The following is an 18,080-nucleotide window of genomic DNA, read 5'->3' on the forward strand; positions in this document are numbered from 1 at the left end:
TGGCAACTTGTGGGAGACAAAGACCAGGATTGTGGCTTTCATTTAGGCACCAACTAAACTGGATTTCAAAATAAGAAAAATCCTCTCAAAATACCTTCAGCTTTTGGAGGGCATGAAAGTCCCTTGGAGGAGGGTTTTTGAGCATTGAAACTCCAGCAACCCAGGGATACTGCTCGAGGCTGGTCTAGATCCCCTGCTGAATTTAAAGCTAATATCAGGCTTACTCTTTTTTGTTCTGAGCTCTGTCATCTTTATGGGCAAGCCCTGGGTCCAGGCCACACAGGGTGTTCAGACATTGCTGGGATCATGGAACAGCTACAAATCCCTCTGTTAGAAGGTTTGCTCTGTCTTTTGAACCTATCTATTGATAGCACAAACTCAAGTTTCTTCATGTTGCATGAAAACTCTCTGGTCTCTCTTAAAGAGGAATCAAGGAAACATATAAGGACTCCTGGGGAAGAGGATTCCTCGGTAGGGAGACACTCTGAGAGTAGTGGGAGCAGTGGAGCTCTCTTCTTGTGTCCCTTTCAAAAGCGACCTCATAAAACAAACCAGCAGAGTTAGTTGCAAACAACTGAAATAACAGATGTCACATTTTAGGAGTCCTGGGTACAGGAGAGGGGAGAAAAAGGAAATTTATTCTTTGCTAGGGGAGGTGCACATGGGTTTCCACCATTCATTTACTCAATGATTATTTTTGTAACGTCCACTTTCTGTATCATACTATGGACCATAAAAGGTAAGTGCAATACATTGTTCTACTTTCATATGAAATTAAGGGAAAGAAGACACGGACATTTTTGGAGAATCTACAGTGCAGTCTGCAGTATTTCACATATTTCCTCATTTAATTAGCAACTACATCAGGATACTATTAGTGCTATAATACAGATATGAAAACTGAGACCTCAGAGATTAAATAATTTTCCCAAGGGCACATATGTTATTTATTTATTTATTTATGTATGTATGTATGTATGTATGTATGTATGTATGTATTTATTTATTTATCCCTATTCAAGGCTATTTTTCCATTGCTTTTTGAGAGAGTGGGAGGGAGGGAGAGAGACAGAGAGAGAGGGAAACATGGATGTGAGAGAGATATATCAATTGGTTGCCTCCTGCATGTGTCCTGGATTGGGAATTGAGCCTGCAACCGAGGTACATGCCCTTGACTAGAATTAAACCCAGGATCCTTCAGTCCATTGGCCAACACTCTATCCACAGAGCCAAACCGGCTAAGGCAAGGGCACACATTTTAGAGAATTCAAACAAGGGCTGCCCTATTTCAAAGCCAGTTTCATACAATAGATACACCCTTACGGAAACAAAAATAAGACAGAGTTAGATAGGAATAAGGCTGGGGTTTCCCTGTTAATTTCTCACTGTTGACCGCACTGGAGTGCCAAATTTCTCTCAATTTCACAATCTCAAAGAACTCTTCCAATCCCCAAATTCCATAATTTAATAATACAAGAGATTACTACAGATTACCCTTGTTGCTTCTGCTACATTATGTGTTCCTACACAGTGCTTGGATTTTGTTACTCCCTTCGGTTCAAATTCCTTTAACTGTTTCCTATAGGGAGCCAGAGAGCCAATATAATGAGTGAAGTTGGACTGTATTATAAAGGAAGGTAGGGGGGCTGGAGGGAGGACCTGGGAAACTAAAGAGAATATAGCCTGTCTGATGCTCAAATGTTATTCTATGTTGATCAATTGCTGGCAGGTAGAAATCTGAACCCAAAGTTATCAGATTGTCCGAGTTTCAAAAAGCCAGAAATCTTGATTACTATGTAAATCTTCTAACATTTCCTAGCTGCTAATTAATTTTTAAAGAAAGGTATAACCCTCTGGAGGCCAGTCAAAATACAACTGCAGGTGGCTACTGGCCCATGGCTGCCATTTTGCTAATGCTGCCCTTCAGAATGGTCACCAGCCCTCATTTGAGAATTTCAGGAACTCCATGTTCTGAACCCAAACCAATTTTCCAGCTTCCTCTGTTATTTCCACATACACTCCTATCTCAGGGATGTAAACGTCTCTCTCCTATTCTTTTTGCATATGAATTCCATTCATCCTTAGAAGGCCACCTCAACTCTTCTCTTACCAGATCATCTCACTGTCTTCCGAACACCCTTAGTACCACTCAGTTGGAAATCAATGATTTGTCAGTTGCTAAATGATAGCTCAATTACTATCTGAGGTTATTCAATCTATTCATTTTTAAAGTATTATTTGGTCATCTCATGTTTTGGAGTCAGGCCTTCCCAAACAGTGTGAAAGTTCCCCTAGGGCAGGTCTAATCTTATACTTACATGTATCAAAGTGACCGGTGCTTAAAAACTCTTGATGATTCATACCAAAGACTTACAGAAGTTTCAGTAAGATGAGTTCCATATGGTAGTTAATACCCTCACTGGTGGTGGTGGTGGTGTGTGTGTGTGTGTGTGGGGGGGGGGGTTGTGCCCTAAGATAAGGGTATTTGGAGGGTGGAGTGAGGATAAAACTTCTAATGATAATTAATGGATGTTATGATCTGAGTCATAAAATGACTAAATTATGACTTAACGTGATTAAATCATAACATGACATGAGTTCATTTCTGACATGAGAGGGGTCATAAAAGTGATATATGGTTTTGACTATGTGATTGGTGTTTTGATCTGCCATTTCATTTCTTCCTCACCACTGCCTAAAAGGCATTGCTTTTCCCATTTCACTGATGAGGAAACTGAGACTCAGCAACTTACCTGAGGGAACTAGTTAATCATTACTGTGGGCCATAAAAACCCTGATCCTTGAATTCCAAATCCAGCTTCCACTATGCATTTGTGTGGTAGCCAGAAGGATTCCAGGTTTCCTAATTCCTACTCAGGTAATATTTTGTAATTCATTTCTCCTTTCTGGGCTCAATTTTCTCATTTGCAACATGAAGGGGTTGGCAGAGGTGCCTTCTAGTCTATTCTAATGAGGTCTAGTCAATTCCAGTTTGAGTAGCAAGAGACCCAGACCCCCTGGGAGAATACCCTGGTATTACTCCAGTACATCTCAGGGGTAGAATGGAGAGGGCTTATGGATGGGTGCTATGTCTGTCTGTCTGTCTGTCTGTCTCTTTGCCACATATGTCTACAATCCTTACTCTATTCTTTCTCACTGCCCCCTTTCTCAATGCCTCTCTTTCTCTGACTTTCCTTTCTCTGAGACTGACTCCTTCCTGCCCACACCACTAAGGATCATTCTTAATGACAGTCATTACACGGTTCTTCCACATTGCCTGAGGCCATTTCCGCAGCAATGAGCAGGAAAGACCTTGCCCCCCTTCCCAACAGCTGGGCTCAGTATGCCAACTTCACTGGAACCAAGTTTTTCAAAAACTCTCCGTTAATTACAGGAAACGCACAGCACTGTCCCCACCCCCTCTCATTAACACAGTTGCTTTCAGTCGCCACTAAATTATCTCACCGCCATTAAAACAACAATCTAATTAGACTTGTGGAAATGGAAAGTGCCAGTGAACAAGGCAGGCACAGCACTATCTCAAAACTGATCGTAAAATATTCCTGCCCTTTCCTTCTTGGCTGCGTAAAATCTACCCCTGGATGAGCCTCTTTTCATTCTTTTCCATTTATAAAGAATATTTGATATAAAATGAGTATCTTAATAGAAATCGCTTCACGTATGGAAGGATTTCTTTCTTGCATTTCTCTGAGAGCATGGAGTCCTCATTACAATAATCGCACCTGACTCCCCCTGAGCTGGGGCCTCACAGCCAAACCTCCCACTGGGCTTCAATGGAGGTGTGAATGATACTATCACTGGGAAGAAGATAAAATGTATTATTATCATTAATTTATTTTTAACAGCGTCTGACTGTGGCAAGAGGAGGTTGGGAGTGTGATCTGTAGGAAGCATTTCAAGAAGATAAATTGAGTTAAATTTCTCAGACACAGACTTTCAAACCTGTCATTAAGCCTTTTGTCTTCTCTAAAATCTCAGCTCTGGAGAGAAAAAAAATTAGTTCAATCAAGACCAAACCTGTTTACTGAGCATCTACTATGCCCCCGACGCTGTGCCAGGGTCTTCACACTCAAATATGATTATGTTGTTTAAAAGCAATGCTCCCGGCTTTCGCTTCTCTTATTTCATCCATATAAATCAAGGTATTTATGGGATACTCAGTCCTTATTGAATGAGACAAAAACCTAAATAGGAAATGGTTGCTCCCCCTGGGAAAGTAATACTCCAGCCACAAGACTGTCATATGTAAAATAAAGTACAACCTAGGCCAATGTCCAGCTTTCCATGGAGTGGCTCATCCTGCAAATCCCACAGAACTTTCAAGTGAAGGGAGACACAAGATCCTCCTTCTCGGAATAAACCCATAGCAATGTACTGCACATATCATACCACATAGGCCGACTCTTGAACTTGACAATAACCTTCCCCCAGGATATCCTGGTGGATTAGTCAGAAGCTGGTCTGCCATAACTGAGCAAAGGTTCTGGAGGCCCCAGAGGTCCCTCTCAGGTTGCTCTCTATGCTGAACCTTCTTAGGATGGTTTGCTATTTCTGGTGCTGATATGGAAAATAAAGTCACATCATTCCATTTCAACTCCAAATAATGTAATGCTGATTATGCTTTTTCATGCACCAGATGGTCCTGTACAGAAAACACTTGTTCAACACATTTTGACTAGTATTCAATGATTATCTATTACTTGTCCACTTCAGTGCTAGTTACTGAAAATAAGGGAGTGGATAGTCCAGCCTGGGACACAGGCATGAGAACACAGACACTGTTAAATGTAGAGACCAATGATCAGTGGGCTTACAGGGAGCTATGGGGCACAGAAGATGTGGTATGCAAATTGGCCATGGGGTGGTTCTCAAATTGGGTATAAGGGAAGGCATCTTAGAGTTGAAGGCACTATGCTGAGTCTTAAAAAATAATCATGAATTAGCCATCCAGACGGCTTGAGGAATGGGTGAGGGAATATTCCAGGATGGAAAGCCCAAATAGCAATAACCATAACAGCAACAGTAACAGTAGCAGCAATAGTACTGGTTTGCTGAACTCTTCCTATGGGGCAGGCATGCAGCCAGGATTTTCACCAGTTTTATCTCATTTAGTCCTCCCCACAACCCTCTACGCTAGGTGGTATGCTTTCCATGTTCATTGAGGTCTGAGATCACCCAGCTGGTAAGTGCAGCCCTGAGATTCAGGGCAGGCCATTGTAAACAAGAGCACGTCCAGTCAACGAGAGCACTGCATGGTGATAAGAAAAACTGAGCCTAAACTTAGAAACAAGGCAAACAGAAGGGTGTTTGTTCTTGGGAGTCCTAGAGCAGTGGTCGGCAAACTCAGTAGTCAACAGAGCAGCAAACCGTGGCTCACGAGCCGCATGTGGCTCACGAGCTGCAGTTTGCCGACCACTGTCCTAGAGTATTGTATAATTTTATGGGCCTGCCCAGTGATTATTAACTATCTAGGCTAGGGAAATGTACCTTTTTTGGATTTGCTATCCACTACTGATAGCAAATGCCCAGACTCTGCCTCGTAATATGATAACTTGCAGGTTTTTGCCCAGATGCAAATGATTTCTGTGAAATAGAAAAGATAACTTTAGAGGTTATAGTTTTATTCCCCATTAGGACATTAACTGAGCAATCTTGCTTGATGTTCTTTCTCTGATGGCCACATTCCCATAATGCCCAGTTCCTTTAATTCTTCCTTGGGCCAGTCCTGTCACCATGTTGTTTTCCTTAACAAAGAGTTGCATGAATATTTGACATGAGTTTATAGTTTTTGAAAACTATAGAGAGAAGACTCCAGAGAAGTTTGGTGCCGATGGCATCTCCAAGGAGATTCCGGTTGGAGCAGAAGGCAGAAAGCCAGATCCTAGAGTTTTGGTGCCTCTCTGAATGCTTACAGCCTCGGGCATGGGATCAGCTAAACTGCTTTAGGATGTCCAGATTAAATCAGAAAAGAACTTATTTCATCCTTTTTGGGCAAAATTAAAACAAATTTTTGGAGTTTTTTTGTGTGATGGGGTCTTCAGGGAAGCACAGAAGCTTCCAACCCTTCAGGGCCCAGAAAAGAGGGGTGGGGGGCTTTCCAGGAGCCACACATTCTGCAGAGCTCTAGGCAAAGAGTGATTCTGTGCTGCTTCAAAATGGGTCCATTAGTAGCACTTTACAGACAACTTGAATGATTGGTTTCTAAAATAAAGCTTTATTTTTCTCTAGATCTTTTTGTTTTTAGGGTTTTCTACTATATATTTTAAATGATTAGTCTGGATTTGCAGGTATTTATTTCACAATTTGAAGACTTCTAAATCCTGTTAACTCAAATAATTATTTTGGTTCTTTTGAAAGACCAGATTTTTGGCTGCAGTGGCCTATTATTTTGGTTAGGAGTTCCAGATCATGATCCCACATAGGACAAAGAAACAAGTAATATAAATAATTTTCTAATTCTCAAATTCCTGGGCATTGCTTTATACACCTGAATATTATTTCATTATTCTAGGCCTCTCTCCATAAATGGCAATTGGTTAAGAGAAAAATCAGGTATCACAAATTTGGGAGTTAGAATGAATTTTCATGATCATTTTGCTCCAGCTACTAGACCACTGGATTTCACTCTGATTCCTTAGGATGAAGAATCCATTCTTTTACTTGTAAAGGTAATTTTTCAAGCTTAAACTTTGCATCTTGATTATAGTAATCAGTCAGTTCTGGTTGGATTGATTAACAACTAAATGGTTTATCTAATGTTTATAGTCTCTCCCTTCAGAAGCAAAATGTCTAAAAATTTAACAGACTTTGAAATTTAAATAGTTTCACTTACTCATAGGCTCTGGTAGTTGTAAATAAGGCAGATCCTATAGTCTGAGAGAATAATGGTTTAGCCTTGATGCAAAACCGATATGAGCTAAGCACCATCTTCACTCTGCTCCTCTCTGGTATCTTGAACTGGGCTACACCTTGAACAGTTGAGATTTGATGAGAGCAACTCTGATGCATGTTGTTTTTCTACTTGGATTTAAGAAGTGAGACCATCAGTGAGAGAGAGACAGAGAGAGAGAGAGAGAGGATGAGAAGGATGAAGAGGAGGTAGAGGTGGAGGAAGAGGAGGAGGAAGAGGAAGAGAAGGAGGAGGGAAGAATAAGGATATGTCTGCTTATTTTTCTATAATCCCTACACTAGACTGCACAGAACCACAGGGATTATGTTTCCTTGGCATTTTACTTAGTTCCTGCAGAATTTGTAATCCTATCTAATAAAGAGAGAATATGCAAATTGACCGTCACACCATAACAAGATGGTGGCACCCACAGTGGGGGCGGGGCCGGCTGCTCTGTGCACCTGCCGCCACAGATCCTGTGGCCCCGTGGGGGGCGCGGGAAGCCCAGCGGCTGTGAAGAGGCCAAGCCAAGCCGCCCAGCGGTCCCGGGGCGAAGAAGCTGCTCCGCCGACCAGCCTGTGCTATGGACCTGTTTGGGCACGTGGCAAGGAGTCCGGGGCCTCTAGCCCACAGCCCTCCGGCCTGGGTCTGAATCACTTTTCCCTTGAGCAACGTTTTTCTGCGCGTGTGTGTACAAGTTCAGGGTTCTATTTTGGTTTGTTTTTACCCCAGAGATTGAAGAAATTGCCAGCGTTATCTTTCATGTTTTTGAATCATCCTCTGTGCTTCTCTGATTTTTCAGTTGATAGTTTCCTGGGTCACGGGAAGTCTCCCTCTCCTCAGAGTTAGGAGCACCAGCCCAGGTCCACCCATCGGCCCGGTCCTGACTGCGGGGGTGAGTTCCTGCAGGCTGGGGTCTGATCCCCATGCATTAGCAGTAGGAGACCAGTGCCTTTGTTATTGCTGTTTGTCTGGGTTTTAATTGGACAAATGCCCAGCGGTCCCGCAAAGAAGCTGCCCGGCGGCACCGGGTGCCAGCTTAACAAAATCTTGCAGGAGGAGAACTCTGTCTGGGTTTCCCCAAACTCCCTCAGCCCCTATTCACCCCTCTGTAAAGGCACAGAACAAGTAAGGCCCCTTAAATAAAAATCAGAGGTCTCCAGCAAAGGTAGGCCTCTCTCATCACAGTCATTTGGACTGGATGGCATTTGAGTATTTATCTAGAAATCATGACAGAGAAACACAAGCTCAAGTCATGATCTCTGCCCTTAAATAATTCACAATCTTATTAGAGCGAGTGGATGATAAAAGTGCAGTAATGACATCAGAATGTAAGGCAACAATACAGAGAGGAACAGAGGCAATTGCTAGGGTGATTTTCCAACAATTAGTACAAAGAGTATGTCCTATGAATTAAATAAAAAAATATGTGTGAAGGTAGCTGCTTCATGAGTATGGCATCCCTTCCTATTTTAAAGGAAGCTGAGTTCCATGTGAACTGTGTACTATGCTATGATATTTGAGGCACAGAACAAGGGAGGCCCTAAGTGTACTATGCTTTGATATTTGAGTCATTCTTTATTGTTCAATGTGATTTATTTCTGTATGCCTCACTTTTGTAATAGTTAATTTACTAGAATAATATATCTGCTATAAAATATTACTAGAAGATCAAATGATCAGGTGACATTTATTGTTATTTTCTACAAATGAACACAATCTCTGGTATGCTAAAGTGATAGGTATTATAGAAATATTCAGATAGACCTACAGGCTTGATTACAAGTGAGGTTTACTATCACAACCCAAATTTATTGCTTAAAAAAAAGCAGGGAGCCAACTAGAAACTGAACCAAATATAAGCCCTTGAAGAGCAAATGTAAGCTTTGCTATTACAAGAGCAACAAGAACAAAATTCAGACACAAGAAAGAGAAGCACATTGCATCCATTCTAAGTTGCTGCTAAAGAAAAAGAATGGTATACTATGAAAATACTTAATATATATTGTAAAGAGATTTTTTCAAAGAGGATTTCCTAGAGTAGGTGGTATTTCAGTTAATTTTTTTAAATGTGAAGAGGTTAGCCAGATAAGAAAAAGGTGTAGGGGTCCCAGATTGCAGAGGGTGCAGGCCGGGCTGAGGGGACCCCCCCCCCCCTGCATGAATTTCATGCACTGGGCTTCTAGTCTACTTAATAATAGCCTCATCTTAAATACAAAGGTGGGGCAAGTTTCAGTAGGAAGATAACGAACTTCTACACATTGCATGACCTCCCTGAAAAGTTAGCTCAATATGTAGATCAGAAAAATTAGCCCGACCCATTCAGGTTTGTATTATCTGATATGGTTAGTAAATTATGATGGGACTGTACAATAGAAGTTATTTCAAATTATGCAGCCCTTTGAGCAAACTTTATTGAAGCTTTTACTGCATTGGCCCTAATTATTCACAGTAATGATGTACTGCTCCCTGGAATCAGACCTTCCTTGTGCCAGGGAACTGTGGCTGATCAATGGCTATCGAGCAGTTTGATCAGGAAGGCTGAGCTGCATGAGAGCAGTTCGATCGTGAAGGCAGTCACCCCCATCCCTTCCTCCCAGTAGCTCACAAACTCACATCTTCTCAGTCTGGCCACCCACTCCTGGAACCTCTCTTCTGCACCCCCCCCCCCCCGCTTCCAAATCAATAACTTCATAATCAGCATGCCTCCCAGACTCTGAGAAGTAGAAAAATTGCCTTAATGCATGAACGCGCACACACACACACATACTTGAGCTAGAAGATATATTTAAACCTTTGAATTGCCTTCATTTCTCCTATATTATAATGTTTATAAAATAAAGTGGGAAATGTTCCTTCTTTTTCTTTTTCCAAAGATCACCTATTTGAAAAAGTATTGGTGGAACCATAGACTAACTAATTACTTGGCAAGTATTTACCCAACAGCCCCCCTCATGTCTGTCAAATGTTTTCCATTGGATTGTTTAGCAGTTCCAAGGCTGACCATGCTTTTCTCAGATGTCTTCCACCACACTGGGTGCTCGATCAGCACGCAGCTGCTGACTCGCAATCATTCATTTCACTCAGTGATGATTTACTGAGTATCTACTATGTGTCAGGCACCGTACCAGAAATTTTAGCATCCATTAATTTTAAATGAAAGAAATTTCTAATTAATGCAGTTATTTCCATATTTTTTAATCTCAATAAACTCTTAAGTTAATTTTGCTGAATAAGCCCCTTAGTTTTACTGTTCTTTCTTTTATTGCCCTTTGCACTTGTCTGGGTCTTCAAAACCATTCTCTAGAAAGGAAGACCTAATGGAAAATAAGTGGATTTCTCTATACAGCCACAGGTAATTCTAAATGACCTTGCTTATAGTGAAAGATGAGTAAGGGGATTCTAAAAAAAACAAAAAATAAGTGAGTTGTCTCATCAGAAATGTATATGACTAATGCACAAACACCCAATCGAATGAAATCAAACCCAGAAAAGATGTATCTCCCGCTGTGTGCCTGACACTGTTAGGCTATCCACCCGATCAAATTATGAGTTTTGCTCACTGTTCTCTAAAAGAAGTAGGAGTCCACAGTTAGGCAGAAAGCAACCTGCCTTGGCTAATGTTGAGCCTATGACAGAGGTGGGATTCCACTGGAAACCAGGTGGTAAACCAAGAAATTGGGTCCAGCCCTAACCGGTTTGGCTCAGTGAATAGAGCATCAGCCTGGGACTGAAAGGTCCCAGGTTTGATTCCAGTCAAGGGCATGTACCTTGGTTGTGGGCACATACCCAGTAGGGGGTGTGAAGGAGGCAGCAGATCGATGTTTTCACCGATGTTTCTAACTCTCTATCCATCTCCCTTCTTTTCTGTAAAAAATCAATAAAATATATTTTTTAAAAAAATTGGGTTCAGTCCCATTGCATGACCTCATGCAACTGCAAACTGCAGAGATTCTGAGGTCTCTCTGAATCACACTGGACACCAGCCCCTCCTGTGGGACCTAAGCTCACTCCGGTTTGTAGGAAGCAGCATATCTGTGGAGAGCAGAATCTCAGGAAGGTCTGGCCACCAGCACCGGGTTGGACCTCTGGCTTGTTGCCCCTCAGAAGTTCTGCTCAGCCACCTGAGGCTTGGAAATGGACCAGATCTGTGAAATTCTCATGAGGGTCTCAGTTTAGCACTGCCTAAAAATAAACAACAGTGCATTTCTGCATCCTGAAACAGGAGAGCTGTGGCTCAGCTCTGATTGCTAGTACCAGACAGGCAGGTTGAAAAATTTAAGGCCCACCTGTTTCTATGCCCGTTTGGCATATTTGTAAACTACTGAATGCAAATACCTAGTAGAGTCCACAGAAGGCTGGGATCCCAAGAATGTGCTCTCGCACACTGACTGGAACGAGTTCAGGGGGAAGAAAATAGGGGACCACCTGTCTGTCTTTTGCCCATGGGAAATAACTGTGCTTGGCAAGCAAAGGCGGAAACATGCAGGCTAATTTCTAAATCCATAAAGGGAGGTCTCTGGAGCTTAACCGACAAGGTCGAGGAAGCAATTTTCTGGGTGGGCAGTGCAGACTGTGGCCCCAATCTTTCGCTCCAGCTGAGTGATAACTTCCCGGATTTCCAGGCAGGATATCAGCTCCCACTTCCGGGACTGTCACATTGCCCCCCTTGCCTGCACCCCCCCCCCCCGCCCCCAAGGAGCTACTGATCCATCAAGTCTGAGATTAGCTTCCTCCCATTCCTCCGTGATGTTCCCTCCTCTGACCTCTTCTTGTACTCCTCGCTGACATTGTTTACCTGACATTTCCACCAAAAACTTTTCATTTCACATCTAGCATGTGAAAGATGTGGAGATTTATGATCATATTTGAGAGATGATCCCATACTTTCAGAGCAAGATTTCCCAAATGGCTGGTGAGAACAGCATTTCCAAAGAGATGCTGAGAGCTATTTAAGAGCTATTTCATGAAAAATAGGGTTTTAAGAGCTATTTCATGAAAAATAGGTTTTGTGGTCAGATGAGATTGTGAAATTCTGAAATTCTGTGTCTCTCCATCCAGGAGCCTCACAATGAAAACTGGTCAATTAAAAGCTCTGAATAGCTCTGCAGGAAGAAATCAGATGTAATAATACAGCATTCCCCACACTCATTTAACTATGGAAACATCTTTATCACAAAACACCTACAAATATTTTGATGAACTCACTTTAGGAATTGTCCTTCCAAATACCTTTTCCTATTATATCAATTAGACTCATTTTCTAATTACCAATAATTTCAATGAAGGAGGCAGGTATGTAGACAAGTTGAGTTCTCAGCTAAAAAAAAAAAAAAAAAAAAAAAAAAAAAAAAAAAAAAGCAACCTGCTGACTTAGAAGATGAGTTTGCTGTAAACATGAATAACTAGTCTCACCCAGCTGGTCATGACCAGGAGGTCATGGTTCATTTCCAGATCAGGGCATATGCCCGGATTGTGGGCTCGATTCCCAATAGAGGCAGCTGATCAATGATTCTCTCTCATCATTGATGTTTCTATCTCTCCATTTCCCTCTCTGAAGTCAATAAAAATATATTTAAAAAATAATAATCAGTCTCTTCTTGGGCTTCTAATCATAATAGTCATTTCTAAATACTGCAATATGTTTAACATTGATCAATGCATCAATTCAACAAACATTTATGAAATGGGCCATCATTCCATGTGCTGTGAGATAGCAAGAACCTAAATCATGGATTCTACCTCAGAGTTACATACAAGTCTTTTGAGGGAGAACAGGTTAAATAGAAGACATTTTTCATGTGGAAGGTGAATGCATGGTATAGACACTGGATGCTGCAGGCATTTGAAAGAGGTGTGGCCTCAAAGGTCTGCGGGGTGCATGTAGGAATTGAGTAAACCTGTCCTCAAAGAAAGGTGTTAAGCCAAGTCCAAGGCCTACCTTTCCTGACAGTCGGAATGAGTGTGGCAAAGTGAGGGCTGGTGCAGGGATTGGTGAGAGGGAGTAGATGAAGGCAAAGCTTCAAGGGTATTTGAATAAGGAATTTATATTTTATCACCTGCCTGTGAAGAGTCTGGTGACTATTAAGGAATCCATGACATTATGAGGGTAGAATGCATCAAGGCCTCAGGGAACTCTGATTACTGTCTCCTAACCCTGGAGAACAAGATTGGGAAATGCAGTGGTTGGGAGCATGGGACTAGGACCTGGGTTGGGATCCTGACTGTCCACAGGTACTTGGGGCAAGTTCCTTTACTCTTAGTTTCCTCATCTGAAATGAAGACACAAGCATTTATTTTACAGAGTTTTTTATGAGTGACATGAGGTAGCCTAATAAGGATGCTGAGATTCGTAATTACTAAAGCTTGACAAAGAGTAATTAGTACTGTTATCATTATTTGCTGCTCACTGGATGGGCATGTGTTAGGATAAACTGAAAAGCTTCTTCAAGAGGACTTTGCCACTAGTTTCGAGCTGACCTCCATCCTTGTTGAATCTCCTCCCACTTGAAAAAACCAGGGTTGCAACAGCTCATCCGCTCAATGGGGTAGGTTGGCTAAGCAGAGGACTCTTACCTGTATTCCACAGCACACTCCCAGGAGGTCTTCTCCATGCCCACCTTCTCTGGGGTGAACCCAAAGCATCTGAAAAGTGCTCACCTGCATCTGAGGTTGCTGCAGACGCAGCGAGGAGAGATAACACTGGGGTGGGTGGGATTGCAACACTGTCAACCGCAGCTGGCTTCTTCCTGGTCATCATGGTGGACACGGAGCCCTCGTTCTTACTATGCATTGCCGTCTGGTCCACTTTTAAGTGGGGACTTGGCATCCCTGAGAAACGAGAACCCCAAAGCCTGCAGTTATTTTCAAGGAACAGGAAGACCGACAACATAAAAGCTGAAAGTGATCTGAGAAAATTCTTAAATGATCTGACCTCCTTCTGGTATAAGAATAAAATTTTAGAATGTCCAAAGGAAAAAAAAAGTTAGCAGCATGACTGGTTTTGTTTTTGTGGCTAAAGTTAGTGGTGAGGACATCCCAGGTTGGCTGCCTGGAAGCGGTGTCAGAGCACAGGCCTAAAGAAGCAGAATACTCCTCCATCAGGCATGTGGTTGCCTGATGAGGATCACTAAGGCCATCTCTACGGAGGCTGTGCTGTGTGCAGCATGGCAAGGAGAAGTGGGTCCCACCCTTGCGAGGCTGCTCCTCTCAGGCAGCAGGGGAGACAAGACTAAATGAGAAGAAGTTGTTGGGCAGCAAGTATGGGCAGGCTTGCGTGTCCTTTATCCTAGGTGCTTGGTGAGTTCTATGCAGGTAGATACTCATGTGGGAAAAAGTAAGAAAAGGCTTTCCAGAGGTCGTGCTAGAACAGCAAGAATGAGAGACAGGCATATGATGTCATAGATGGAGAAAGGAAGAGGATCTAGATGAGGACCAGCCTGCTGGAGGCGGAAGACGCACTGTGAGGACTGCTGTGTAGCAACAGTCACTGGGCCAAGTGAGAGCTGATGTGGGACTTTGGAGTGTCTGACCATGACAACCATCATAAGTCATGCCTTTATGGTGCTGAGAAGCCTGGGAAGGCTCTCGCGAGGTGCCTCTGGAAGGGCCTGGAAATTTACTATATGACAAATCTTGGAGCTATTCTGGAACCACGTTTCCTGGGCTGGAATCCAGGCTCTCGTACTTTCCAGCTGTGTGATCACGAGCAAGTTACTTAACCTCTCCAAGCTTTGAGCTTCCTTAACTGTACAAATGGGATGGAACGCTCTCCTAGGGGTGGTTGGGAGCATCCAGCAGTCAATCTCCATAAAGTGCTTAGACCGGTGTCTGGCACACAGTCCATGCTATGTAACTGTTTCCCATTACTATTATTCCTATTATTGCGACTATCGCTAATATAACCCACTGCTTCCTCAGGCCCAGCTGAAACAAGGCAGCAAGGTGTCCGTTCTCTTCCCTGACAGGACCAAGGATCTCTGAGCACTTCCACATCCCAGCTGCATAATAGTGAATCTCCGACTCACCCGAGCATAAGTGCAGAGTCATTCAAGTTCTGTATCCATGTCAAACAGTCAATAGACTAGAAAATCAATTCAGAATTTCTTCATTTGCAGGCTCTATGCCACTGGCAGCATCAAACAACAACACATAGGGCTTTATCATATGATCCTTTTTGTCCCATCCCAACTAATCTGAGTGATACAGTCCCCTTCCGGAGTAACATTATCTTTTACCACAGGTATCAGCTCCCTTGGGCCTAATGACAGCGGTGAAGCATGTAGTGAGGAGGTTACTATTTTTTTTTTTTTTTCATTTTAACAGATGAGAGCAACAGGTTTCTGAGAGGTTAAGAGAAAACTGACCAAACTCAGACAGCTCCTAATGTCAGAGCTGGAAGTTTCCAAGTAGCCAGATCATCCTGCTCCACCTGCCCATCTTTTAACACCTGCCCACGACCCCAGTCTGCCAATGGCCTGTTTCTTGCCAGGATGCAGAGGTCCTTGTACTACACCTGGAAAAGGCACTCTTCCAGGAACCTAAGTTAGAACCATGTGTCCATGTGTCCATGCTGACATTTTCATTTCCCTTCCACTCCCGTCCCCCAACTCTCCATCTCAGTCTCTGGACCTCCGCATCAGATGCTGAGAATAACAATACCATGCAGGTTCTTTTGGATTTTCTATTTCACAGCATTTTGACAGTGAATAGACAAACATGAAATTCTATGATAGAAAGACGGCAAAGTACAACCACCTGGGAGTCAAGAAATGTGTGTAGAGTGTCCATGTTTCACATATGCAGGTGTGCCAGGGACAGGCGAGTGCACATGTATAAACATGTAACATGACACAGAATCATCCACAAGGAGACGCACCCAAACAGTTCATACACACAACACTCCTTATTCTAAGGACAAAAAGCACAGGGAAGATTGGTGGGGAAGGGGGAGTTTTTATTTTTACTCCTTAGCCTGTGTTATTGTTAATATATTTAGAATCACAAACATGTATTAAACTCTTTTTTCCAGTGAGAAATAAACATACTTTGGGAAAAATTTAGAAGTCTATACCAGAGCATGGGTATTGGGCAGATGGATGTACCTGAACAATTGGCTGCTAACAGATTTGAAGTGGAGACAACAGCCCTGGGTCTGATGCAAATTCCCCACTTAGATACGGGGCAGGACTACGGACGTGTGTGTTCCCATCAGGTGGACGCAGGCGTACTGTCCACAGCTCACCTCTAAGCTCTCAGAGGGTTACCGGGACAACAGCTCCTGTGGAAAACTCACTAATACCTGTCAACTTTGTACCTGTGGACCCAGGTTGGGCAAGTCATTCTTTGCTTGCATTATGACATGCTCAGAGAATGAGCCATACACAGGATTAGCAGGTGGATATTTAACTCTCACGTGGGAACAAACTGATTTCGAGTCATTTTGGTTGTACCCATTTTCATGCAAATGTTCCCAATCCAAATTAGTCTCAGTCCACATCATTTCATTAAAGTTGATCCGATCATATCTCTATTGGGCATACTTTGCTACTCAAGTGTTTATGTTAGAGAATATGTTAGAAGTAATAAAATGACACTTAAAAACACTCTATAATTCAGATTGTCACTATTTAGCTGTCTTTAAAACTCTAGATAATTTAGGGTTTTCTATTATAGTACTGTTTGCTAGCTGCCATCCAATGAATTTGAAAACAAATTGGAAAAAAAAAGGGGGGAGGGAGGCAAAGCCCTGATGTTTTTTCAGACATTATTGGGTTTTGAAAGGATTATGGAAACATTCCAAGAAATACAGTAAGAATAAGGGGTAAGAATACTGGGTAAGTTTTAAACAAAGGCTAACCTAACAGCACTTGCAATCCACAAATTTTGCCTGAGAACAGAGGTCTCAGGAGACTAGAATGAGTGACTTCTTGGGAGAGAGCATTGGGCAGGCTGGCCCCTGCAAATCTTTGTTCCCCTTCATTCCAGGTGGCCGCTGACGCTCCATGGAGACATCCCCAAATGGCCAGGTGAATGTGAAATAGTCCAGAACCAAGTTCTCAAGACGAAAAGGCTTTCATCTGGGAAGGGACCACTATGTCAAATTCAGACGCCGACTGCATGGACAGCACACTTGGTAGATGTGTTCAGAGCATCCCCAAGCCCCATTGCAGGACAAATTGTACTGCAGCTTTTGTTTGGAGGCCAGCACGTTTTTAAAGGAGGAAATAACAATGCTAATAACTCTGTGGATCCAACATCTGTTCATAATTAAAGACAGAGCCAAGAGGAAATAAAAAAAGCTAAGCCTATATGAAAACATTCTGTTATGACCTGTTGACCTCTATTGATACATTTTGTTCAAAGTCTTTGAAACTGTGCTGCAGCCTGCCCAGGGACAGGCACTCATTTTCAAAGGTAATTTCTCATAGACCACTTATCCCCTCAAACCTCTACCTGCACACCGTGTTTGCATTAGGGACTTGATTTATGGATTCCTACTCCTCCAACGCAGGAGCTGACTTCCTGTTGCCTTGGTTACCTGGAGCTCAGTTCAAGGTTAAAGTACTCCCAAATCAGAATCAGTGGCAGGCGCTGCATAGAGCGGCCAGGTTATTGACTGCCCCAGGATGCGAAAAGGTCAGAAACCAAAGCACTGTTTACTGCCTTCAGGGTGAGTCAATAGCTTCGATATTTTGATTCTGTTTCCTCCAAAGTAGTAGTTGCTGTTCAATTACCTCTTCCCCAGGTTGCTCAAGGTCACAGGGGTCACAGAGGAAAAGGAGGCTCTACGGGGGGCTAGCTTTCCCAGGATCCCTTTAATAACCTCTGTGACCTTGGCTAATAAAAACCAGCCTCACCTTAGAGTAATTATAAAGCTAGTTATCTTCATCTCATTTTCTTTATGGGAAAAACAAACAAACAGAAAACCTTTGTGAGATGGCTACTATTTACTCCCCTTTTCTAGATGGGAAAAAAAAAATGGAGGTTCAGAGAGGCCACTCAACTTATCTAAAATTACACAGCTCTTAAGAAGTGGTAAGAACTAGTTGGGTCCTCATCTCATAAGTTTCTTTAAAATAAAGTGACTGATGGGATCAACTGTAATTCATTTTGTAGCCTCCACTGCAGATAGTGTATATCTGGAAAACAGCATGTGATTAATATAGAC

General features: G+C 42.6%; 1 protein-coding gene across 2 annotated transcripts in view; it reads right to left on the reverse strand.

The window, feature by feature from the left end:
- SETBP1 (SET binding protein 1) overlaps positions 1-18,080 on the reverse strand; it is a 355,347-nt gene that overhangs the window by 18,352 nt on the left and 318,915 nt on the right. Inside the window, exon 5 of one of the 2 annotated variants that reach the window (XM_080684674.1) lies at positions 13,571-13,741. The exons of the other annotated variant lie outside the window; for it this stretch is intronic. Coding sequence (XP_080540800.1) covers positions 13,571-13,741 — 171 coding nt within the window. The remainder of the gene's footprint in view (positions 1-13,570; positions 13,742-18,080) is intronic. 2 annotated transcript variants of the gene reach the window in all.

The sequence above is a fragment of the Plecotus auritus genome (assembly GCF_963455305.1).
Source record: "Plecotus auritus genome assembly, chromosome: 8".
Taxonomy (NCBI): Eukaryota; Metazoa; Chordata; class Mammalia; order Chiroptera; family Vespertilionidae; genus Plecotus; species Plecotus auritus.